This window comes from Salminus brasiliensis, chromosome 7, assembly GCF_030463535.1.
Source record: "Salminus brasiliensis chromosome 7, fSalBra1.hap2, whole genome shotgun sequence".
NCBI lineage: Eukaryota > Metazoa > Chordata > Actinopteri > Characiformes > Bryconidae > Salminus > Salminus brasiliensis.
In genome coordinates this window covers 33,104,678-33,132,537 of record NC_132884.1, presented here as the reverse complement: position 1 = coordinate 33,132,537, position 27,860 = coordinate 33,104,678, and the positions used below count along the sequence as shown (strand labels likewise).

General features: G+C 41.0%; 1 protein-coding gene across 1 annotated transcript in view; it reads left to right on the top strand.

Annotated features, from left to right (window-relative positions):
• Positions 1-26,869, top strand: part of tafa3a (TAFA chemokine like family member 3a) — a 126,557-nt gene extending 99,688 nt beyond the window's left edge. Inside the window, exons 3-5 of the mRNA XM_072683139.1 lie at positions 14,718-14,867; positions 18,438-18,562; positions 26,125-26,869. Coding sequence (XP_072539240.1) covers positions 14,718-14,867; positions 18,438-18,562; positions 26,125-26,136 — 287 coding nt within the window. The 3' untranslated portion in view covers positions 26,137-26,869. The remainder of the gene's footprint in view (positions 1-14,717; positions 14,868-18,437; positions 18,563-26,124) is intronic.
• The last annotated feature ends 991 nt before the right edge of the window (positions 26,870-27,860 follow it).

Here is a 27,860-nt window from a genome sequence, read left to right as displayed (position 1 = left end):
GAGCGGCACAGAGCTGACAGCAGGCGTCATGTCTGCTGTAGAGGTCCTGCCTTCAAATGTGCCCCTCCATCATTTATTAATCTGTGCTTCTTTTGTATGCCTTTCTGCTTCTGTTTATATTAGCCCGAGCGGTTTGGAACTCTGCCTGGATGCACGGCTTGTTTGGAGGAGCGTCAGCTCGAGTCGGCATTAGCCCTGTCTAACCACAGAGCAGCAGCACTGCCTTGGGTTGCGTTAGAGCAACCTGAGCTGCCCTATCTACCTGACTGGTGAAGGCAGCCTCTCCCCAAACACACACACACACACACACAGTTCCACAGCCCAGACCTCCATGCCTCACTGGCTAGCGGAGCGCATCTTTCCCATCAGGGGGAAAAAAACACAGCATATTTGTGTCAAAGAGACGGTCCAGTAAAGAGTATTTGATGTGACATCTATTCATTTGGACTTTTTAGAGCTAGGCTCAGTGACTGTTTTCTTCCCTCCCTCCCCTCTGATCCTGTAACTGGAGCTGTGAGGAGCCTGGCTGTTTGATCTCCCCGCTCCGTGCGCCACAGATGGCCGGCCGCTCTATCGCTTCATAACAATTTCATAAGTGACTTGCTGTAAATTGCTACGCCGATGCTGTGGTAATTGGGTTGCCACTCTGCTCCTCTCACTCGCTCGCGCTTTGCTAAAAAAAAAAAGTGGAGGAAAAGGGAGAAGAGAGAAAAGCGCTTTTCTTTCTGTTCGCTGCCGTCATGCTGAGTAATAAGTGTTAGGACAGACGGAGGGAAAGTGAGTCTGATCACTGAATTACAGCCACAGAGTGCTCTCACTTCCACAAAAGTAGCCGCAGGAAGGTTTAGATAATGCGGTGCCATCCACTGCCGGCATTACATTAAATTGAGCTCCGGTACATTTCCCACAGAATTCGTGATATTCCATAGATAGCGGCCTGTCTATAAATGGTTAAATGGCTGCATAGCATAATGACGCTCCATTGAAATTCCCTGACTAGATTGTTCTACAAATGCATGACAGAAGTATGTCACACGGAAAACAGTAGAAGCCGTCATGCTGAAGCCTGAATATATAGGATAAAAGTATGTCATGCAAACCACATAATCAAGTTTATTTAAGTGACACCTGGTTTTAAACAAATGTGTAATGATGTAGCGACATACTTTACACGCTGCTAATTGGCAGGGCAGCCTGTAAACTATTTGTTAGCCATATTAGCCTAGCAGTTTTAGTCAACAATTGTGTATACAGTAAGTCGTTCTACAACTAGTACCATTTTCAAAAGACCAAAAAAATAATAATAATTTACAACATTAAAGATATTATTTTTTTCTATATAAAAAAAATTCGACCTACAATCTTTATTATTATTATATTTTTTATTCAGACAGGGTAGTTGGGTTGGGCTTGACAAATCCCATCCACCATAAAAAAAAGCCACAAAAAACATATATCAGAACTTGCCTACTTTGTTCCTGGCTGCTCCAAAGGCTTGAATGATATCACTTCCTGTTTGTGATGTAATTTAATGCAACTGTATTTTATTTGTAGACAAAACAAGTTACTGTGATGGGGTGACAATGCACAAAAATCATAAACCATTTACAATTTTTTTTATTATTCTTTTTTTATTGAATAATACATCTTATGTAAACACTGTTACACATAAAATACTGAAAATACTGAAAATGTTTCACTTGCAAATGTCATGTTGGTCAGTACGGACATGAGAAAATGGTGCAAATGTTTAGAAATAGTAGGTTACGTTTTAAGAAATCTTAAAAAAAAAAAGTGCCTTAAGCTTTCAAATGGCATATATAACCCAACATAGTGAAAGCCTATTCAAGTTAATGGGTCAAAAAGTGTTGCTGCTCCTGTCATACATACATAGTTGTGTCTCCAAGCCAGTTTATAAGGAGCCAGACCATACAATTCCTCCCATTATACTAAAAACTGACTAGAAAACACTGGGAATATCCTCACTGAATAAGGAAAATGAGGCAAAACAGCTAAATATGTTTTTTTATATATAGTTTTCTATTTTTTTTAAACAGAAACTTTCTTTTCTTTTGGAAAGTAGAAGAATGTACTACATTCTGAATGACTGAAAACACACCAGCATAGTTCTGCTTTTTTTTTAAATACTGAGTGCTTATTGGTTGTCTAACTGATCTGAGATCTGAGACAATGTGTGTTTAGACCAGCGGTGGGCAGTTCCAGTCATTTTCCTGCTCAAGCACAGCTCAATCTACTCACCTGTTCATTTCTGGGTTTAGTAGGTCTGTTAGAGCAGGGTAATCAGCAAACTGCTGGACTCCGACCCCCACCATTGGTTAAGACTCAAAATAGTCACAACAGTCTAGCAATCACAAATCTGAACACAAGTTGCAATCAATGAAAGGGCAAAATTACAGCCAACATTTACTGCAGTCATGTGACGCATGGCCGGTCATACTTTTACCTGGCAGCACTTGCTTCATCTTTCTGCTTCTGAGCGACTACATATGCAGTAAGGGGGAAACTGTAATTCTTTGTTCTTCCATCTCTTTTACATGAGATTGTAGATGCACTGTACTGAATGCATAATATCAGTCTAATCATATCTGAATGTCATGATTAGACTGGACACAAGCTGTCTGTATCAGCAGGAAGAGGCTGCAAGAACAGATTCAAAAGGTAGCCGGTGTGTTACCCGCTCCTCATCCAGTGCTTTTACCTTCACTGCGGAGCTGTGCTGTTCATTTTTGAGAAATATAGCCTGTACCCGGCACGTGCCTACTTGTCCTGGTCAGCACCGTGTCTATGAATACTTCATGATGTTATTTTACTCACTGACGACTAAATCGATATGAGCCTTCCTCCTTTATTGAACGTGGCATATTGACGAAGGGAACAGACAGGGCCTGCTTCTTTACTGCAGCACAGAGCAAATTCACCTAGTACATATTGGCCTCTGAACATTGTGCAACTAAAACAGGCATGCACGCTTTCACACACACACACACACACACACACACACACACACACACACACACACACACACACAAACACACAGGCACACATACAGACTATCCCCGCTCCATTGAACAGCTGAGGCTGATGTTGTCTGCCAGTCCTTGCTTAGATAGTCGGAGAGGGCCGAGACGTTTTCCAGTGGCCTCTCCGTGTGTGTTCCCTGCATGAGCTTACTGCTTGCACTGCTGGATGAAAGAGTGCAGTGGGGATTCGAGCTTCAGCTGGTTCAGCTGCTCTGAGCACGACTGACTGCAGCCGCCCTTGCCAGCAAATTTCAGTGTCTTTATCTCACTTATTTCAATGTAGGAGTTTGATGTTGTATATAAGCATTGCTCCAACCTGTCCTTCACAACAACCCAGGTGAGAAATGAGCTGAGGAAGATCAAGCCTAAGAAAGCTTCACAACAACCCAGGTGAGAAATGAGCTGAGGAAGATCAAGCCTAAGAAAGCTACAGGTCCTGATGGAATCAGCGCCAGGCTCCTCAAGTCCTGCGCTGATCAGCTGTGCAGGGTAGTTGAGCATTTGTTCAACATGAGCCTCAAACTGGGAAGAGTACCACAGCTGTGGAAAACATCTTGTGTGGTACCTGTGCCCAAAACACAGCACCCAAAGGACCTAAACAGCTACAGGCCGGTGGCACTGACTTCCCATCTAATGAAGTCACTGGAGAGGCTGGTCCTCAACCACATCCGCCCTCTGGTGAGCCCATCCATGGACCCTCTTTAGTTCGCCTACCAGCCTGGTGTCGGGGTGGATGATGCTGTCATCTATCTTCTACACAGAGCTCTTTCTCACCTGGAGAAGCCCGGCAGCACTGTGAGGATCACCTTCTTCGATTTCTCCAGTGCTTTTAACACCATACAGCCAGGCCTCCTAAAGGACAAGTTGGGACATTGTGGAGTGGACAGTCACCTGTCAAACTGGATACTGGACTACCTCACCAACCGACCACAGTATGTGAGGGCACGGGACTGTGTCTCTGACTTGGTGGTCAGCAGCACAGGAGCCCCTCAAGGAACGGTCTTGGCACCGTTCCTCTTCACCCTGTACACTGCTGACTTCATGTACAGCTCACCAACCTGTCACCTCCAGAAGTTCTCTGATGACTCAGCGATCGTCGGCCTCATATCCAATGAGGAGGACAGCGAGTACAGAGAACTTATTCAGGACTTTGTGGACTGGTGTCTGCAGAACCATCTGCAGATAAACGCTGGAAAAACCAAAGAACTGGTAGTGGATTTCCGCAGGTGCAGACACCCCCCTCCATCAGTGAACATCCGGGGTATGAACATCGAGAGTGTGGACTCTTATAAATACCTGGGTGTTCATCTGAACAACAAACTGGACTGGTCAGTCAACACTGCTGCTCTCTATAAGAAAGGCCAGAGCAGACTCTACCTGCTGAGGAGATTGAGGTCCTTTGGAGTGCAGGGAGCACTTCTGAGGACGTTCTTCGACACAGTGGTGGCATCTGCCATCTTTTATGGAGTTGTCTGCTGGGGTAGTAGCATCTCGATGGCAGATAAGAAGAGACTGGACAAACTCATAAAGAGGGCCGGCTCTGTCCTGGGGTGCTTCTTAGACCCAGTGCAGGTGGTGGGAGACAGGAGGATGACAACCAAGCTGGCATCCATGCTGGAGAACAGCTCCCACCCCATGCATGAGACTCTGGCAGCACTGGGCAGCTCCTTTAGCGACAGACTGCTTCACCCCAAGTGTGTGAAGGAGCGGTATCGCAGGTCCTTCCTTCCTGCTGCCGTCAGACTGCACAACCAACACTGCTCCCAACGGACCACATACACACACACTTAACTACACACACACGTTCATGTTCAGGGAATACTATGTGCAATATCCCATCCCCATGTGCAATTAAGAGTCTTTTACTGTAAATAATATTGTTTATTGCTTTTTTAATTCTTATTTATATTGTGTATATAGTGTAAATTATTTATCCAATTTTTTTGTAACTGAGTGTCCTGCTATCCCTTTCTGCTGCTACACTGTGAATTTCCCCACTGCGGGACTAATAAAGGATTATCTTATCTCTCTCTTATCTTAAAGTATCAAAAGGTACCAGTTACTCCTCAGTACATTCAGTCTGTATACGGAAACTTCACTGCTTTGAATTCCTTGTTTTTGCGATGTCACTAAAAACAACGTATGTAGACCTATTCAGCCTGCAAGAGCCTCATTCATTTGTCCTGATGTTATAAGGATAATTTCAGCCTAGACTGCCTTTTGAATGATCACAACTAATCACAACAGAAGTCACACATCAAAACTATTACTTCTTTAAATGTCTTAAAGTTAACACTTTATTTAAGGTAAATTATAGTTCTTTGTTTAGCAAAGCCTGACTTAAAAATGTCTAAATAATTTATTCACTATGAATATGAATTTATTTATTATGACCTGTTCTAGTACATATTGTGTGCTAATGTGTGACTGTACTAATTAAGTGACTTTAATGCATAGTAAACACTTTGTTACCACCCTGCTAACTACTGAGCATGAATTATTACCTACATTTGTATGTTATTTGCAGCACTTTGATTCATGTGGGTTCTAGATAGTAGCAGGTTCATTGTTGTAAGTGATTTTATTGAATAATAAAGTTTAATAAGTAGAGTTATTTTATAACTGAATTTTGGGAGCTGAACCAAGCCCCAACTCCTGTTCCCCATATTAACCCTCCACTCTCATTCTCTCTTCATCTTGAACAACTTCGCACTCAGCACCACCCTTTTCCCCTGCTATTCATCTCAACCACGCTATTCACACTTTCCTGTGTCAGCTCCAGGGCCTCCTTACTCACAGATTCACTAATACAGCACAAATGATTCCATATTGTAAAGTGAAAGCAGTATTTAATGAGGACATTTGCATCACAAATTCAGTATCTAGTAATTGTACTAAACTCATTAAAATCTCTAATATGTCAGTATGTGTTCCATACAGGTGTTCAGTTTATCAGCATTTAGCTGTAAAATAGAGTTTCAGGTGCTTTAGGTTGAACTTCTCACTAACTAGAGACTAATCAGTCATAAAAGTTGGCGTAACAGGGTGGTAACAATGAAAAACAAATAATATTATTACCACATTTCACATAACAGAGCCCCAATAATGTGCTAATAAAGGTCATAATGAATCAAGCTGAATGCATAGGGAATTCATTATTTAGCAATGTCCAATTCAGTTCCACTTCCAATTTTGATTAAAGAACCAGACCCTATTAAACCTCTAATATACACTTTTTGGACAAAAGTATTGAGACACATGCTCATTTACTGTTTTTTTCTTAAATTAAATGTATTAAAATGAGTTGCCGCCTTTGAAATGCCTTTCTCTACCTTCCAGGATAAGTTTCTACTACAATTTGGTGCAATCTTGTGAAGATTTGTTTGCATTGAGCACCAAGAGTGTTAGTGAGGTCAGGGTGTTGGATGATCACCACCCACCTCATCCCCAACTCCCCATCTCATCCCAAATGTATTGGATTGAGCATCACCATCATTCTAGAGAACACAGTTCCACTGCTCCACAGCTCAATGCTGGGGGGCTTTATACCCCTCTAGCCCACGACTGGCATTAGGCATGGTGTCAATAGGTCCATGTTTATCTGTTTCATAGAGTCCTATTCTGTTGACAGTACCTCACTGTTCTCTTCTTTCTCTCTCTTTCTGTTTACTCTCTGTTTTCTCCCCTCTGCTCCTCTCGTTGTCGCTCTTTCTCTGCTTTCTCTGTTTCTCTACTCTCTCAAGGCATGGTGCCAATAGGTTCATGTTTATTTGCTCCAGACAGTCCTATTCTATTGAGAGTACTTCTCTACAGGGACTAGACAAGCTGGGTGTGTGCATTTGCACATTGTCAGCAATTTGGTGCAACTTAAAGTAGCTGAATGTATTCATTAGAAGGGTTGTCCACAAACATTTAGACATATAGTGTGCATTCCTTAATAATATTAATTAATATTAATAGAAATAATAAGATAGTTATTTATTCTGCCTTAAAGGCATGGTAGCAGAAAGCTGTCTGCTTAGGTCTGTGGGATGAAGACAGGTTGGATGATGTTCGTGTAAGCCCCACAGATGTCCCAAAAGGAAAACTGGATATGGGCCTTTTAAAAATGCTGCATTTCCAGGGAGAACCACTACAAATCAAAACAGGCAGACTTGTTTAACCTTATGCAAGTCCCCAAATTATATGTTAACTTTGTGATCACACTGGCAACATAATTGCTTTTTTGATTTGATTTGTAGATGGTGATGAAAAGTTAGTAGTGCATTATTTTGTGCTTTTTTGTTATTGTTTTGTAGTTGTGAATAATGGAATGGTATGCAAAAACAACCTCTGAATAGCAATTTTGGCAACACAAGGTCTGTCATCCCTCTCCTACTGCAGTCAAAGGCAAGAGTGGCTGTGTTATGCTAATTTGATTTGAGCGTACAGGGGGCGGTTTTAGATTTAGTTTTTTTTGCATTTGTCATTATGTTCACTAACTATTTAGACAAAAACAAGCATTCAAAGCCACAGAAAGCTTACCCTTGGCAGGCTGACAGGCCACAAACGCAACTTAAAAAGGAAAAAAAGCCTGTGTGATCTTCTTTCTTGCATCATGCAGTCGGCTACAATATGTTCTCAGTTTTATTTTTAAATAGCCTTTACCCTTGTGGAGAATGTCACACAGCTCAGTGTTAGATGTTTTACCCATCAAATCACATTAATGGAAGACCGTGTGAAGACCCAGGGATGCTAACTGCCTTTGACAAGTGTCAGCAACATTTTCCAATCCCGTAAAATATCCATATGTCCGCATGTGCTCAACACAGTACAGTCAGGTCATAAGTATGTGGACAGTAAAACAATGTGGGTCATTTTGTCTCTGTACACCACCACAATGGATTTAAATGGAGCAAGCAGTCAAATGTGATTAAATTGTAGAATTTCAGCTTTATTTCAATGGGTTTAACAAAAATATTGCATCAATTGTTTAGGAATTACAGCCATTTTTTACATAGCACTCCATTTTCAGAGGCTCATAGGTAATTGGGTAGTTTACTGATAAGCAGTGTCATGGCCAGCGGTGACCTGTTCCCTCATTATTTCATGAAAATCCCTTCACAACATCCAGTCAAGTCAGGAACACTCGTGAGGAGCTAGGTGTATCATTGTCTAGAATATCAAGTCACAAGTCTAGAATCAAGGGACACCTTCATGAATTTAAATACAGAGGGTTTGCTTCAATCATCTAAACCATCTCAAAAAGCTCCTCTAGTACTGTAACGAAATGGTTTGGAAAAATGAAGCCAGGAGTAACTTAAATATAGAGACAGAAAGGAGGGGTTCATGATCCGAAGCAATACCACATCATCTGTCAAACATGGTGGGGGCACTGTTATAGTATGGGCATATATGGCTGCCAATGGAACTGTGTTGCTGATGTTTGTTGATTGTCAGACTGCTGATAGAAATTCAGCGCTGTAGTTTCTGCTCAGATTCAATCAAATGCTGCACAACTGATAGACTGACACTACACTGAACATAGGAAAGATAGGGAAGATAGGGAAGAACAACACAAACGTAACACCGCGCACGCCAGGCGCAACTAGACTTACGTGACTTAGAACAGCGGGATTGGCCGCCGAATCCTCAAGGCGACCAACCTGCAAACCATGAAGCAATATCCTCCTGAACCGGTTCTCAAAGAGCGAACTCTAGAGCCACACCATAGACAGACCTAGAGTCTCTGGAACAGCGAAGCCAACCATGCAGCTTGGCATGGCAAGTACAATTCTCGGCCCTGGGATGATAGCGTTTGCTCCATTTATACCCCAGCTCTCAGGTGACCCAAATCAAAACATGATACAGACGTAAATGAACCACACATGGATAAACATGGCACAGTACATAAATGGCTGTCAACATAAAAGTCCTTGAACTTGAAGCCTGTGGACCGTGGCTCGGGACTGGCCCCGGGGCGGGCGTGGCGACGCGGACCTGACAATTTCCTCCTGAAAATCTACACTTTAGTCACATCTTGACTGCTTCATTTCAGATCCATTGTGGGGGTGTGCAGAGGCAATATGACAAAAAAAACTGTGTCACTGTACAAATACTTATGAACCTGACTGTATGTCCTGGGTCATTATGAAAATGTTCCATTTACTCTTACGCCTCCTTTCTTTTTGCAGACATCTTTGCTGTCCGTCTGAGCTTTCTGTGCAGGAATGCAGAATAGAAGGCTGTGAAGCTATATAGCCGCTTCTGTTTACTTCAGTGTTTTCAAATCAGTAATAAATGAACGCCTGTTTCTGCTGTGTTTTGTTTGCTGTATCTTCCTTCAGTGAGATTGCTTTGAATACTTTAATTTGCTCTGCATATATGAATGCAGCCAAGGGTAATGTAGCCTATATCATTCCGTAGGTGTGTTGAAGCTTGAAGAGTTCACTGCTGAACATAAATATTGCAGAATACATACTGTAGCAGTTGGGAGGGCTGTGTGCCAAAGGAAGTTCAATCTCTAGTCGTCCTCTGTTGAAAGAGATATTTTAACATTTTGCATAACTTCTTTTCATGCTTTCACTCGGTTTCCAGTTCATAGATTTTAGGGGGCTGTGCTGCATTAGACTGTATCTGCAGAATGATTGCAGCAGGCCTATCGCTAGAGACATCTTACACCAACTCCTACATGATGCCAGTTAGGTTTGGCAAGCCTTTCTAAATTGCCTCAACTGGAAGCTAATGGAAAGAACCGGGGAAACAATACGTTTATGATTGGAAATAAATATTTGCATAAATATTTGCAATAAATATTTAGTCCTATTGCAGTCTGTATTAACAAAGGGTACAGTGCTTCCACTTAATCTGTATAAAACGAGACTTCCAGTCATTTTCCAACAGTTTCCCATATCTCAATTATTCAGATGTAAACAAACTCATTCAGAGTGGTCTGGTGTGAAATGTTTACAGTGCTGGTAAGCAGTGTTTATTGTCTCTAAAAGTTAAACCACAGAAAGCCATTAAATTAAAGGGTTATGGACATAATGCATTATACCTAAGTATTGTTTTTCAATAGTTTTAAGATGCAGTTTTGGCCTAGCATATATTTTTTTAAAGCCATGGTGAATAGGTACACGATTGCAGCAGGTGAGGCAAAACAGTACCCATTTTGTCATTTTGCATATTACTATACTATAAATTGTGACTCCTGGTTCCTGTTAGCACATATGTCCACATGTGCGCAACACAGTAAAGTCAGGTCATAAGTATTTGGACAGTGACACAATTTGGACCATTTTGCTGCTGTACAGCACCACAATGGATCTAAAATTTAAGCAATGAAAATTTGATTGAAGTGTAGACTTTCAGCTTCGTTTCAAGCGGTTTAACAAGAATATTGCATCAATTGTTTAGCCCTCCATTTTCAGAGGATCAAAGGTAATTGGGTAGTTCACTGATAAGCAGTGTCATGGCCGGTGGTGACCTGTTTCATCATTATTTTATGACAAAGCCCTTCACAACATCTAGTCAAGTCAGGAACGCTTGTGAGGAGGTGGGTGTATCATTGTAAATCTGGGATTTCTATTAGCACCACTGTAAAGATATCAGAGTTGTCAAGCTTTCCTACAATTAACCATTTTACACCAATTACTCTGAATGACTTTGTTTCCACATCAGTAGCCAAGACTGTATCCAGTCAAGTGAATAACTGAAAGATTATGTATATTAGGTTGATTTTTTTAGCTTTGTGTGTTTGTAAAGTCTGTTGGACACTTGTGAGAAATATGGAGTGAGTTTACATAGAAATGCTCTATATGTACAAAAGTATTGGGACACCTACTCATTCATTGTTCCCTCTGAAATCAAGGGTATTAAAAAGAGTTTACCTCTACTGTCCAGGGAAGGCTGTCTACTAGATTTTGGAGCATTGCTGTAAGGATTTAATTGCATTCAGCAACAATAGTGTTAGTGAGGTCAGGATGTTGGATGATTACTGCCCCATCTCATCCCCAACTTCCCAACTTCTCTCAGGAGTACTGGGTGGAGCACTGTCATTCCAGAGAACACAGTTATACCCCTTTAGCCCATGTCTGGCATTCGACATGATACAACAGGTTCAGTAGGAGTCTTGCTCAATAACCCCATTTGTTGTAGAGTGGTGTGCTTGTCTAGCCAGAGAATTGAACCCTAGTCTGCTATGGGAAACACAGTGTTGTTAACCATTAGGCTCCACTAACCAGTGCTTATCATTTGGATTCTTTCTTTATACTCAACTGAATGATAGTTTTGAAGTGGGCATGTGGCCACTGGTCAGCCTATTTTAATGGGCTGTTGAAACTGACACAGTCACACTATTTGGTCCACTCTTGTGCTGCTGATACAGACAAATATATTCAAGGGCAATGCTGTCCCTCCTGGTTGCGACAACAACTCACAACAGCTCTCTTTCCTCCTAATAGCCTCCAGTAATGATAGAACACTTATCAATCAAGGATCAATGAATGTGATTGTAGAGCCTGGTACGGTGCCTGAGAGGCATTGATCTCCTTTAGGTCCGATCTCAACGCCAGGCCACATTAGTGTTAGCACCCAGCCCATGGCTTCTCCCTTGGCTGATGCAGATGCTCCCAGACTCCCTGGTGGATGATCAGCCTGGTGGCTTTAAGTGAAATCTATTGATTGGGCAGGTGTTGTATGTCATGGGAACTTTTGCACAGATGTTGGGGGAAAGACAGGACATTCACTTAGCAAAGGTTACAGAAATGCGTCACCAAGCCTTCGGTTTCAGGGCCTGACAGTAAAGAAATTGCTGTCATTGAGGCCAGATTTAAAGATCGAAAACCCCCAAAACATTAGATTTGTCAGATTTGATTTTACATGGTGAAAAATAAAAACTAAATGTGAATGTCTTTACAGAATAAGATCTACAGTGGCTTGCTGAAATGCCTTGCAGAAATTTACAGCAAACCCTTTGTTGCACTATTTATTGTTTATTTTCTTGAAATGTAATAAACATTGTAACCCTACTCGCCTCAATTCAGAACTCCAACAGATGCTGTTTTGATGGGGTGACTGGTTTCCATATCTTCATAGATCACACAAGAGACATCGTATTCATGTTTATGACATTATTGCCGCCTTTTAGTGCAGTTTGTGTGTTGTTGTTTTAGAAAGATTTAAAGAGACATTTGATTCATAATTGTGACAGTGGCACTCCTTTAAAAAGCCCATGGCCTGCCAGCAATCCAAAAGTGTTAGTACAAACTTCTATTACCAAGGTATAGCCCCACCAATTTGTACAGACGTCCCTGTAGTTACTGAGTAATACATCTTAGTGTGTAATAATCCTTGGAGAGTTTAGCGGTTAACCTAAATATTACTTTGTTAAATGCAACTAACCAACAATAAATCAGAATAGACCAAAATCAAAGGTATGGATTCAAATAGAAGACAACAGAGGCACTGTTTGGTCAAGTACAGCAACAAGTAGAACAGCAGAAACGATTATTAAGATACAATATAATAACAATAACTACATTTATTTGACAATGTAATTATTCCATGCACTGTCCAAAACAAAACAGTGAAAATATCTAGATATCCTGGAAGTTCCAGTGCTAGATACAAACTAATTCATTCTCGTTTTTAAGTCAGTAAGTCAGTAGTGTATATATTCTGTATCTGATTGGCTGAGCACTGTTTAAAGCTGCTATAGAAATAGTACGATCCTGTATAAATGTACTAAGCTGAGGTTGCTGTAATGATCTGTTTGCTGCGGTGCTCAATCCGAACACACCAAAATATACAGTGTCTGGGTAGCCTTTCTCACTAGTATCCTTCTTGTATGGTCAGTCAGTTGCCGTCACTCATTGAGGACAGTCTGCTCTAGCCAGATTTACCCATGCACCATATTCCTTCCATTTATTAATAATGGATTACCTGAACTCTAGGGGATGTTCAGTGTGTTGGCCATTTTTTGCATCCATCCCCTGACTTATACTCTTCAATAACCTTTTCTCTGAGGTTGCGTGGAGTTGTATTTCATCTTCATGGTGTATTTGTAGAGAGTACTTATTAACCAGGGGATTGAATATCCAGACAGGTGTCTTTATACTATAGGCACTTGAGGCACACTCATGGTGAATGTTTATGCAGTCACTTATTTTACATTATATATTTGTATTTAATTGACATTAGGTTGTAGACCCTTAACATTGTCTGAATTAGTCCGCCAGACACCAACTCAGTAGCTTCTCACTGTTTCTATGAGAGAAATGTTGTGGCTGGGCTACACCTTTAAAATAGTGTTCACTCAGCCTCCATGGCAACTGATTACTGAGGTGTCTCCTTATCCTTTCCCAAGCACTCACTTCCCGTCCATACACACCCACAAAACAGCAGCTGCAGTTGGGTTGGAGTGTGTTGTAACCTTGGTGAAAGGACTATGGTTTAATCAGTAGTTCTTGCTGGTTTTTCACCTCCGGAAAGTCTGTCCCTGCAGTTTAATGAATGAACTTGTCCAGAGGAAGGCTTTCTCACAGCAGGTGGAAAACAGATCCATGGCCAGCTCTCCATGTCCATCCCGAGCTTAGCGAAAGTGTGCCAAGAAGCAAAACCATGCCAGAACCAACACTCAGAAGGCCAAGCACACCTTTGCTATTTGATTTGGGATAAAACGGTTTTGTTACTTTTTTAAAGACATTGATTTCTGGCTAAGCTGGCTTACAGATGCGATAATTGTTTGAGGTCCCTTTGATCCACCTCAGTAGCAGCAATAGCAACATAATGCCAGCCCCCCCCCTCCCCCAACTTTACCCCCCTCAAAAAACAACCTTTGAATATTCAGCTGACAGCTGTTCAAACTTTCCAAATTAAGTTTCAGCCTGCGTGTGCTTTGGGCTGGAAGATAATCACACCAAAAAGCGCTCAGACCTTCACCCGCACACGCCCACATCACTAAATCTCTGTTTTCTTTCTCCAGCGAGAGATCGGCCCTCTGCATGGCGGGCCCTTTTGTGTGTGTCTGAATGGCTCCTTATTGATTGGAGGCAAAATGTTTTTAATGTTGTTGATGAGATTTTCAGATTGGCCTGCTAATGGGAAGATGGAGGCCCCTTTTTCAATCAATTTTCAACTCAAGTCCCAAATTGAAAATCTTTACCAATGTAATTAAGGCTGATTTGAAAGGAACACTAAAACTTTTTTCTTTTTTCTTTACTCCCCGATCTAGACCTCTAAATGACGTGTGAATGTGTAAATAATGCCTTTCATATGCTCGCAAATTGGCCTCCATAGCTCTTTGGAAAGGCCAAACACACTCTAAGACAAACAAAAAAGCAGACACGCTTCATCCAATCACAGATGCTGGGTTTCTAGAATATCAATTATCTGTTTTACTCATAAATAGTTAATTAAGAGCACACACAAACCATTGGCACATGCTCACGAAAGCCACGAAATAAACCTGCTTGTCATGTGTGACATAACACAGCCGCACTCCAGCGTTCACCTTCACGTTAATTAGATTGTCCCTTTTGCCCTTGCGACTTTATTTGCTTCAGCAGCAGTGAACCCCCAGCAGAAGCAGAAGTGGAAGCAGACATAAAAGTGCAGGCTTTGCTTTGTGTGTGTGATCTGAGGTTTAAACAGCTGCCTGTTTTTAATGGGCTCCGTGTCCTTGTTGTGTTTCTGCAGTGCACGTCAAAGCAGGAACCTGTGAGGTCATAGCGGCGCACCGCTGCTGTAACAAGAACAAAATCGAAGAGCGTTCCCAAACTGTCAAGTGCTCCTGCTTCCCCGGGCAAGTCGCCGGCACCACCCGAGCGGCCCCCTCCTGCGTGGACGGTAGGATTGCTTTTTCTCTTATTGCTCTGCCTTTGATTTGATGTGAAAAATTATTATTTACTGAGAACGTGGGACGAATGTGAATCTGAGGATTCAATCTGTTGCTTTTTCTTCACTACAGCCAAGAATACAACAGATTCCTTTTTCATGCTCATGCACTAGTGACTGCCCAGCCGAGTGTCACAGTGCCAGAGTTTTGGTTAGGATATCCACACAATGCTTGATATTACAATAATAATACCACAATAATAATATAGCAAAAGGTTTAAAACCCTTGTCATCAGTTGATAAGCACCCAGTGTTTATTAGCTAAAACTCAGAAAATATCCCACATTGTGGCATAATTACCAGATCTGACTTTTTTGTAAATTTTTTACTCTTATATCGAATTATCCAAAACGCTTTATTCTGCCTCCAGCATCTAAAGGGAAGATTAACAGTAAAAGAAAAACAGACATCATAGCCTAACATTTATCACCCTGTCTTTAAACATAAATACAGAACTTTATCGATTTTGATTGTTTTAAGAACCTTGTCTCTAAAGTCTCTAAAGGAAAAAATGACACACACAGATGTAAAGAACTGCCAGATTTACATTTTTTCAAAATGTAAAAACCGGCAGGAAGGTAGATACAGGATTTTTGCATGATACTGTTTAAAACTTTTCTCTTGTAAGTTTTAGATTTGCAAAGCTAAGCTGTTCTGTACTATAAGCAGTATACATTAGCAGTCCAGATAAGTCTGGAGATTTTCCTCCATTTTTTTTTTTGCCAATTGAATATTAATTCCTTGTTCTGTTCTCGCATACATGAGAAGAAATGAAGGTGGGATGCCCCAAAGTAGGATGCTGCTTAGGGCCTCCAAATGTTCTGAAATAGCTGTGAACCATTAGTATGCTCACTTTAATTCACTTGCAGGCAGAATAAGAGAACAACAGCGTATTCATTCATTTAAATAATAAAAGAACTGAAAGAATGAAAAGTATTAAAGGTTTGGATTGTTTACCATTTTGAAATACTCATAGTTTAATTAGGTCATCGATAAGGCAGATACACATAACATCAGGAGTCTAGTAATAGTATAGATAGATAACTTTGGTTAGGTAATTACAGGAACACAGAAGTACAAGTACAATGAAAAGCAAACAAGAGTAAAGCAAAAGTATCCTCCCATATATGTACAGATACATAAACAGAAGGAAGATTAACAAGAATATGAGAAAGCAGGATAAGTGAAACGTGCAGTAAGTGGATAAAAATTATGCAGATGATAGTGCAGTGGGTTGTTGCAATGCTTACATTGCAAACAGAAAGAAAATCAAGTAATACATCACTGTTCGTTTTTCATGTATTTAAACACATTTATTGACGTCTCAATTAATAACTGCAAATATGTTCAGTGTGTAAAGGTCATAATAGTCATTTAATAATAGTAAATTTCTCATATATATGCATTATGATGCAGTGTGCAGTCTACGTCTTTATCAGGTCAGAGTCTAAAATGAAATCAGACGTGTTTAAAGCCACATAATTGATACAATGTGGGGCTTACATTTTCACAACGTTCTCCAGACGCTTTCTGCCCATCAAAATGGAGCCACCCATCTCTATCTCCATCTCATCTCTTGTGCCTGTCACTCCGGAGTCGAGAGCCATTTCGACATGACACCATCATCCTCCTGCACACTGGAGCACAGCACAGCCTGCTTGTCTAATAACATGTCAACAGGCTCTCTCTCTAGACGGGTCAATCGATCCTGATCTTCTTTTCTGCTCTGTAATATATCTGACAGGCTCTGGGCTCTCCTCTGCCCTCCTGCCTCCTACAGAACACTGGAGTAAAGGGATAGAGCCATAAAAATGTTACAGTAGTGGTTTTTGGTAGGAGAGAAGCTCCTGGTCTACTTCAAAGGGGTATGCACAGATAATCAAATACTTGGATAACCAAACTCCTACCCTGGCATCCCCCTGCCCTGATTTAACAATGTTGAGCTGGATTTGTGAAGTTTGAACAGATTGAGCAGAATAGATAAACTCTCATTCAACATTATTGACCAGAACATCGACTACAGAGACTTTGAACAGTGATAAATTCAGCAGTAGTGGTTAAGTGTTGCTGGAGGGTACAGTAAAGCTGAATATATGCTAGTGTGAGAGTAGCACTTTGTAACTTAGCTCAACACTAGGTATAACAGCTTTGCTCTTTCTAAGCCTGCTCACTAAGCTAAGGTCAGCCTTTATTATACTGTGCTTAAGCTGTGTGTCTTTTGACCTGGGATGTTACATTTTTTAAATTCCAAGTTTCAACTGGAGCGCACCCACAAGTCGAATTTCCTACTTAGAAAGTCAGGAGAGCCTTGCCAAGCCCAAGTTCAAAATCCAAGATGGCAGCAACATATTATATAGTTTAGTAGCTCTCCTATCTATTTGTGATTCATTAGATAATTTGTACAAACAGTACCGCCCAACTTCCAACTGAGCGTATGATGCGTTGTTGTCTTTTGTCAACTGGTATCGCTAACAATGCTAACCTGGGACAATGATACATGATCTGAATTAGCACTATTAAGTTAGCTGCATTAGACCAGCCATATTTGCACTGCTTTTCCTCACTGCCTTGCCAGACAGTTGTGCTGTAACATAACATATAACATATTTGACATTAATACCAATCTGTAGTCATTATAAGTCATCCAAGCTGAGTTAACAATAAAAAAAAAACATAGATTTGAGTTTAGGAGGCCTCTGAGGAAGTTAAAAAATAAGATCTCTGTAAATTGGTAATGACATTTTAATGTATTCAGTATTCTGCGTTTTGTAATTGTAAAAGCATTGTGTCTTTTATTTTATTGTATGATAAAATAAAAATATAAGCATTATTGCACATGCTATTTCATATTGGTTTACTTTAAAACCAGTAAAACTATAAAATAATAACTGTTGTATGATGTACAATATCCCATGTCCATTCATCAGCTCCCTATGGATTTGCAAACACCAAGCGTCATCAGAATCCAGAATGCCTTATTGTTTGTCTAAATCTCAGAGGTATGTAACAGCAATTGGGGTAGTGGCATGGTCCAGGGCGGGGGTGCTAGAAAATTTTCCAAATCCCAGTGTTGACAGGTATGTCCAGCCTTCATTGCCTCCACCCTCTTTGCCCTTACTACAGTGATCATTACCTCGCCATGGTCTTGACATAGACCTTCGTCATGTTCCTGAAAATCCTACAGCAAACCACAGATGGATTCCAAACATCTGCTACCAATCAAACACCTCCACCCTTACTAGCTCTGATGGAGAGAATCAGAGTGTGTGTGTGTGTGTGTGTGTGAGAGAGAGAGAGAGAGAGAGAGAGAGAGAGAGAGAGAGAGAGTTGGAGTTTTATTTCTTTTGGCATTGGGTGTGGGTGAAATTTTATAGGGTTTTCTCCCCCCACTCAATCTTTATTGCCTCATCCTTCAAAATATTGGATACAGGGTGATTGGTGATGTTTCTGTCCTCTTACTCGTGTCCAAGTTGCACTGTGTGTCTGTATTTGTGTGTAATATATAGATCTCTCTCTTTCTAGCATCTATAGTAGCACAGAAATGGTGGTGCCAGATGCAGCCGTGTATGGAGGGAGAAGAATGTAAGGTGTTGCCGGATCTCAAAGGGTGGAGCTGCAGCTCCGGGAACAAAGTGAAGACGACCAGGGTAAGAGAAAGAGAGAGAGAGAGAGAGAGAGAGAGAGAGAGAGAGATGTATATATTCCCTTGATGACTCATAATATGAGTAGTGCATTAGACAAGTGCTACCTCATATGGGTACAGTAACTCAGGCATATGCTGCATCACTATAATAATTAATACAGGGCTCTTTTAAGCCCAAAAAACATCATTCTTTCAGATGAGTTGAAAACATCTTTAAATTTAGGTTACTTTTATAGGAGTTTGTTACAAGGTCTGTTAATCATAGAGAAAGAAACACTGAAATTTATGGAATGATGACATCTGTTTGATTAAGACACATTAGCTGCCCGCTGCCCTTTACACAGTGTGAATATTTTTATTGATGAATAGAAATGTAGAACTGCAGATCCTGTATGTTACATGAACAGATGGTACACTTTTTCTCTTCTCTTTCTCTGACAGTGACAGTAAATATGCATAGATATCACTAGTCTGTTGAGCTGTATGTGTAGAGAGAGATATTAACATTTACATGAGATGTACACTGGTCACCCTAATAGGGCAGCAGCTCTGTCATTGTGATGAGGGCAGAGATGAGATCAGATGTAGTTTTCAGTAAGCTATATTATATATTTGCTCCACTATCATTTTCTGATAAAACAGGAAACTCGCTTATCAAAAATACCACAATTTGTGGGAAAGATTATTCAGTTTTCTATGTACTATATTCCCATTTTCTAAAAGACTCTTTTTTAAATTTAGTCAGTGGCATTCTGCTTGTTGGTCACCCTATCTACAACACTGAACATCCGTGTTAATATTTATGAAAACCTCTGGTCTGTGTATAGTCTATTGTGTATTTGCTGCAATGGCATTTGTGGTCATTTCTGTCCTTCACAAGGTTCCATTCATAATAGAGTACAATAGAAACCCCAGAGCATATAGTTCGGCTGTCCAATGAAAAACTTGCATCTCCAAAATGCAGGCTTTACAGGAGAAGGAAAAAAACTTTAAAAGGAAGTCAGTGTATAAAGATTTTATTGCTAGTCATTTTGGAGCTTTTCTTTTGGTCCATTCATCCAGAATTATTTACACAGTGCACAGAGCAGCTACAGGGTTCAAATGATGGGGGGGGGGGCGAACAAAAATGGAGACAGCAGCAAAAGATTTTATAAAAAGACCCTCAATGTACATAGATGGTTCTTGGTGTATTATAGCCCCTTTCAGACATGCACAGTAACCCAGGACTTTTCCGGACATTACCTAGAGGAGCTGTATGTGCGAATGTCTAAATCAGCTGTGCCGGACATTATTCAGACTTTATCCTGCCAGCCATCTAGTACAAAGTCTGGGTAATGTCCGGGTGAGCCCATGTGTGAATAGAGCAGGTAATTGTCTGGAGAATTCACAGTGGGCATGCTGATGATGTTTCTCATGCGACTGGCACAAAACCAAGATCCTATGCTATTTCCACAGAATACTTTTTGCATCGTGCCGTTCTTCCTGCATGCACTACACAGGCGATGCCCCTTGCGTAAACCACACAGAACATTCCTGTAGTGAGAATGCATCTGACATGGAAAATCTGCGGCTGTACATTATATAAAAAAGGAACTCCAGGGAATGTGCAGTCCTGCATCTCCGGAAATATTCTGGAATTCAAACGTGAAAATGGCTTATGTTTGCTTTGCACTGTAACTATTGGTCATGTTAGTGTAAGAGATTGAGAATCATTGGTTCCCAGTCATTGTGGAGTATTCTTTTGGCCCGTTCACCATGACACCTCGATTATGATTAATGAACGATTATGTAAGCTGCTCAGTTTGTTCAGTGGGCAGAGTGGGGTAAGTAATAACAGAATATTAAAAAATAATGATGAATGAATAATCATCATGGGCAAGACTGCATTGATTACAGGTTATTTTTTGAGCCCTACAATGTAAAGGACAGCCACAAGTTTAAAAATGGAGATACATGATATTTGCATTATAACTTCAAAATACTTATTCATAAATATTATTTAATCATTTAATTATTTAATCAAATAAGCTCATAGCAAATGTTTTTTTTCCAGGTTTTACAGAAAACAGTATTGAAAAGGGAGGTGATGTAGTAGAATTTTAAAATAATAATAGACTGAAATATCTATTATTACAGTAATTTCTGAAGAACTATTCTAGGCATATAAAACCACAGTGTTTATAATTACTGACAGACTCCTCTGTGATTTACATGCTGCTTCAAATAATTAATGGTTGGAGGAAACATTTTCAAAAGCTCTTTTGTCATTTTCTCAAATAATAAATTGACCTTGTTTGAAATGCGTAACATGAAACATTTGTGAGGAGTCTGGAGTCTGTGGGAAAGACTGGCGTATAAAGCGGTGTTTAAGGGTCAGATTCAAATGACATTGTTTGTACACCCTTTGTCCTAGAAAGCCCCAGTGTGGATATGTCACACGGCACTCTGACCCAGCTGATTTGTGCTGGTTAACAGGATAGATGGCAGACGTGTTTGACGCAGTAATCTCCTACTTGTGACAGGCTTTGTCTGCGTAAAGAGGGTCAGGCAGTGTGGCTAAAAGCACACACAAGGCAGCATTACGTTCCATAGTTTCAGTTTAGGGCAGCAGTGCGTTAAGGTGGGGTAATGCGGGCTGCTGCCTTTTGTTTGTCTGTGTGAATGTGTGTTTGCAAGAGCAAGGAGTGTGTGTGTGTGTACGTGTGGGTGAGCCTGTTTACAAAGCATGCATGTCTCTTCTGTTTCTAAGTGCAGGTGTATTATTCGTGTGTGTGTGTGTGTGTGTGTGTATGTAACGTTGACACACTGGGCTCGTAGCCATCCATCAGGCTGAGGAGTTTGACTCATCAAATGCCTGCGCTTGAGCCGGCTTCTCCATTATTCATAGGACAGAGGGGCCTGCGTGAGGCAGCCCTTTTTTACTTTAGCCCCCTTAATAATTCATGCTAGCGCACTCACGTCAAGCACGGGCAGACCTCTGAGGTGCTGGGAGCTCCTCTCAAACCTGGCTGCTTTTGATTTCGGAGCCCTGTGGGCCACCGTTCTTGCACGTTTCTAGAATGCAGCAGCAGGGAGGAATCCCACATGAGTCACCATGGCGACATGAATGGAGCGCCTGATTGGTTTGTTTTCATCTAATCAGATTGCTCTGGCAAAGGCGTGATCATGATTGCGATCGCTGAAAGCCATCAATGATTTTAAACACAGGTTGCTTAAAAAAAAGTACTTGTTGGAGTGGGGAAGTATTTGACCTTGGTTTCTCATGGTTTTGTTTTTACAGCCATCATAAAGTGCCGTAGGACCTCGAGGCTACTGTTAAAGCCCTTCACCATAGATTTTTTTTTCCCTGTCAGAAAGTTAAATCTGAGGTGAGCACTGCGAGATGGGATAGAAGGATTTTACTACAGGGCTTATTGATGTTGTCAGTCATCTAAATGTAGAGTGTTGAATGCAAGCAAGACATAAAAACATTGGCCTTATTTCTGTAAACCAAAGTATTAATGCTGTGTAAGCGTGGCCAGGTGCCAAACAAGAGAGCACAGAATAGTAGCTCACCTTATTTCTTCTAAAATGAAGAAATCCAACTGTAGAATGTTCTGCAAGCAAAGTATAAATGTCATCACTGGGTGAGGATGCACTCTATAGTATATTTAGTATGTAGTATATATCAGCTCCATTTATATAATTACGAACTGTAGTCCATCTGTTTCTTTGCATACTCTGTTAGCCTCCTTTCACCCTGTTCTTCAATGCTCAGAACCCCACTGGACCACCACACAGAGCAGTTATTATTTGCGTGGTGGTGCGTTGTTTAGACGCAGCATTACTGCTGGAGTTTTTAAACACCTCAGTGTCACTGCTGGACTGAAAATAGTCCACCAACCAGAAATATCCAGCCAACAGCTTTCTGTGGGCAACGTCCTGTGACCATTGGTGAAGGACTAGAGGATGACCATCTACAAGGTGTCTAGGTAGGAGTGTCTAATGGAGTAGACAGTGAGTGGATACAGTGTTTAAACACTCCAGCAGCACTGCTGTGTCTGATCCACACATTACAACACACACCACCACCATGTCAATGTCACTTCAGTGCTGAGAATGACCCACCACCCAAATAATGCCTGCTCTGTGGTGGTCCTGTGGGTCGTTCCTGACCATTGGAGAACAGGGTGAAAGAAGGCTAACAAAATATGCAGAGAAACAGATGGACTACAGTCTGTAGTAATAGAACTCGTAAGTGCTCGTAAATGGTAAGTGGAGCTGATATGATGGACATTGACTGTAGAAACAAAGAGGTGGTGTATGAGCCATTCAGAAGGTATAAAATGCACTAGTGAAATACTTAAATAGCGCACTCCTAACACAGGAGATGCAGTCTCCCAGGTACTGAATGCACTGGTAAAATAACCCAACTTGAGCACACTCTTAATACGAGAGCTTCAAAGTAACCAAAACTCCAATTAACACTGAATAAGTTACTTGTATAATTAACACTATAAAACCCTTTCAGGCACACACAGAGAATTAATTTAAAAACATTAGATTTACTGATATGTGTTGTAACACATTACAAGCCATTGAACTAAAACAGATTTGGGGCAGGGCCAGAGGTCATTTCTGAGGACTCACCACTGTGCATTAGGTGGATTTCATAAACTTCCACTTCTGTGTCTAGTTCTATTTTTGCATTAGAGGACCAGTGATCTTGATATCAGGGTGACCTTTTTAACCCCCTTCTGTTTCTGATAGGAAAAAAAAGCTGTAGTAAGTTTTATTTCAGGTTATGGGTTAGTTCATCTGCTCAAAAAGATCCCCATCAACTACACACATCAATTCATCAGTATTTGCAGGGCCAGGCACAATGTTATCCCAATGTTAGGCACAGCGTCTATCGCCATTTCCCCATGTTATTATGTGTTCACCCTAAATGCACTGTGGTAATTCAGGATAACCACCAATTTTAGCTCCTACTTCACATATATTCACAGTGGTTACTCAACAAATTATAAAATGCATATGTCTTAAACTAGTATTATTATTATTGTTGTTGTAAATTCTCATTCTACTGCATGTTATATACAGTTGCAAACTGCTACCACACAGGCAAAACCACCCTGAATCACCTGATAAGCAGTAAGCAGGCCCCCTTAACAACCGCTGGGGATGGAAATTTCAGCTCTGAAGGGCTGGATTCTTGTACAGTTTTGTGCTTTTTTCTGCTCCAGCACACCTGATTCAACTCACCTTTTAATTGCCAAGTTTAGTAGGTTAGGGCAGGGACATGTAGACCCAGCTTTACAGAAAAACCACAATAAAAAATTACTTTAAATCACTTCTTAACTGTCCACATATTACAAACCATAAATAATAATGTTATATATATATAACATTATTAAACATTACTCAAAGCAGCTTATCCCACAGTTGCCACTTTAAGATAGTCCCTTGTTTTGTCTCATCAGTTATATATATATATATATATATATATATATATATATATATATATATATATATATATATATATATATATAATATAACTGATGAGACAAAACAAGGGACTATCTTAAAGTGGCAACTGTGGGATAAGCTGCTTTGAGTCAAACCAATTTCTAAAATGTAGTTCTTCTTAAATAAACGAATTAATTTTCATAATTATGTGATATTATATTCAATAATAAATGTACAGAAATCTTAAGTATTTGTTAAAGAATCTTAAATACTGTATCTGTTCTGAATTTATGAACCTATTCATGATATGCTTGAACAACCAGACCAGCAGTAATCTTAGGCAGCACCAAGCACAGCAAGAACTTGGCCAGCCCACCTCTTTGTAGCCCTGCCAGAATGCAGCGGCGGCCCACATCAGTGAACCGGCAAGGCGCTGGGGAGTGGAGGAGGAGGAAGTGACCCAGACACCTCCCACCTTGTCAGCATGCCCTCCGGCTCCCCGCCGGTGCTGACCTGAAGGTGTAGATTACGCTGGGCTTCCCTGAGCAGCCGTGCAGGCCGGCCTCGTCCACTGCCAGAGAGACGTGGCCCTAGCCTCAGCCCACTGAGCCCTCCGCCCCGCCCGCGTGTGCGTGTCATAGAGCTGGAGCAAGACCAGACCCGCATGCTAAAGCCTCCGGGGCCTAGCAGGGCTCACACCTCCCGTCCCGGCATGCTCCGGAGCACTATTTCAGGCTGTGGCCACTGAGCTGGAAGAGCTGCTGGAGTTAATGAGACTGATAGGTGCTGATGCAGGGAGGGGATGTGAGCAGGAGTTAACCTCAACAATAACACCTCCTGCCTCTGAGAGAAGCTTTAAGAGGAGCACTTACACCTTTAAATAATGAGGGGAGTTCAGGCGAGAGAGGAGATGAAGTTGTGTCAGGCATGACTTTTAGGGTTCTTTTAAACTGTAATATTTGGCACGCTGTGTGGGCATGCAGCATGGTTAGCAGCCCACAATTTCACTTCTTCTCTTTCTTTAAACGGCTCACATGAATATTAGGGTCATTTATTGGTAAATTAGTAAATGTGTGTACATTAACATTACTGTGGTTGCCTGGGTTAAGAGGTATTTCCACCTTCACACATGCACACTGCCACAGTCCTACAACTATGGAGGTCATCCTAACTAAAATAAAGATACCCTAGCATTTGGATCAAATGTTTTTACGATGATGTTATGACACACATTCAACCTGGTGTGTCCAAACCTTTGACTGGTGCTGTATATTCACCTATTCAGTTTACAGCAGGGGGGTCCATTTATTAGAAGGAGTATTTCAGACTGTTTTGTGTGAGAAACCATTTATGTCAGCCAATAAGAACAGAAGTTATTTACATACATCAGTCTTAAAAAGGGATGCCCCCACTTTTTCATAACATCTGTTAACTACAATTGATAGGAAGATACCACCAATAAACCGTGAAATGGTGTATTGCTCCTTTAGAGCCCGCCTAGCCCTCTCCTTAATTTGCCCTTGAAGCTTTCCCGCACATCTAATCATGTGAAGTAGCCCAGATGACCACTTATTTAATGCCAGTGGATCCTGAAAGCGCCATATAGACGTCAACAATGGGATTACTGACTCTAATATAGTTAAGGGTCATTTTTATTGTAATGATGATTAAGGTTAAAACACTGACAAATCTGAAAGAATCATGTTTTGCCATACAGTACTGTGCATGTACCTCTCCACCATGGCTGGAACCCCTAAAAGAACCCTTTAACTTTTCTCGGCCATGACCTGATGTTTAATCCCTTTATGCTCTGGGACTTTAATTACACCTTCAATAATCGACTGAGTTGTTAATGAGTTATAACAGTGAGGAAAAAAGCCCCACTGTTATAACAGTGTTTTGAATAGGAGGAACTCCCCTGTAAGGGCACAGTAACCTGTTTAATTTTAAGTTTGGAAAATGTCTGAATGAAGCATGACTGGTTCTGGAGCATAAAGCACACAAATGTTATACTGCAGGAAATGTAGGACATGGGAGCTATATAGCATTGCAGTTATATAGTAAGCATGTGTGAGCATCGTTATTCACGTGATAACCTGAGTCCCACTTTTTTTTCAGGTCACTCGATAGTCTGGGATCGGGATATTCAGGACTCGTCGACTTTTTCTCTGATAACTTAGGTGGAACTAAGACTGCTCAAGGACAGTGGAAATCATATATTTGGACTTCAGTGGAATGCTGGCGTACGTAGAAATGGATACTCTCCAAAAGAACTCCTTTGCCTTCCATGGTCAGCCTTCCAAACTTACATCTATGTTTTATAGCTATTGGACAAGAACATCCATCATGTAAAATATGTATTTGACAAGATATTGACATTGACTACAAACCAAGAAATGGATTAATCCGGAGATACAGTGTGTGACACACTGCAGAACTATGGATTACTCTTTTTTCCTCCTTTTTTCCCCTTTTTTTTGAAACCACAGTGGACTTGAGAAGTTCACTGACCGCGCTTGAAGTGTATGTGTTTCAGAGGCACTCGTGTTCAGTTCTCCACCCCTTTGATGCCAATTTCTTTCTTCTTTTTTTTTTTGGGCGATTTTTGATCTTTGTGAGGTGTTTAATTTTAAGGATGATCACAGAGCTTGTGTTTTAAAATGAACTTGTGCCATTGAAAGAAAAAAAAATATTAAGGTAAAAAGTCTAAACTATGGTGATAGTGGTTGGAGTCTGGCAGTGGTTCACTGCGCCAGTGAAAAATGAATATAGCTTTGCAACCACAGATATGCTGTTTGTTTTTTCAAATCTTGGTGACCGCTATTGAGTAAAAGTGTAAGTATTATCTGAAATAAAAGTATCTCTATGGGAAACCTTTACCCACAATTTAGAAGAGTTTTCTAAGTGACTTCCAAACAACCTTTGGTTGGTGGCATTACAACAGTGGATACAAAGACAGCAATCCTCAAATGGGTTTCAGTACCATGCTGTCTTATGATGGCAAACATCTTCCATAAACTCTTTCTCTGCTAGTGTTTTCCTACAACTGTAATAAATGTAATTTAACTGTCAAGACGATCGCACAATTATGCTAGCATTCTCAGCAAGACCGGCACACGTTCTTCTCCAGGATATACTCTACGCAGACTCTGCGTTATCAGTATGCAGTACCTGAGTCCTAAAGTGCTTATGCAGCTATCATGGAACACTTCAGTCTGAATTGTGTAAGGCAGAGGTAAGGCTATTAGCATAATACCATTCGCCAGTGATTTTTCCTGGCTAATTTACCATTAGAATTACCAACGGTGGAGCAAAGAGGAGCACTCAGAGGTAAGTCAACATGTCATTTACTGAGAGGAGCCAGTGACACAAATGCTACCCCTCAACTTGCCATAAACATAATTTTCAGGTGCTGGAACTGTAATAATGACATGCTAATGCGCTAATGTGTTTAGCTAAATCACAGACAGCGAGCAAGCTTTGTGCTGAAGGGATGTGTCATTAGCAGACAGTGCCGGTGATTTATTTAATTGTGTATGTGCATGTAGGTGTGGGTGCGTCAGGCGACTCGGACGGCCTCCATTTGTATTCACTTCAGAACGGCAAGGGGTCGCAAGTGTCAGCCTAGACCTGCTCCTTTAGAGCCCTCCTACACCTCTCTTTAATTTGCTCTTGAAGCTTTCCAGCACATCTAATCATGTGAAGTAGCCCAAATGACCACTTTTTTAATGCCAGCGGATCCTGAATGCGCAGTAAAGACGTCAACAATGGGATTAGCGACTCTAATATATCCCCAGCTGTGGAGTGCCGACGAGTGGTCTCAGGCAGGCTACGGTGGCATGGGAGAGAGAGAG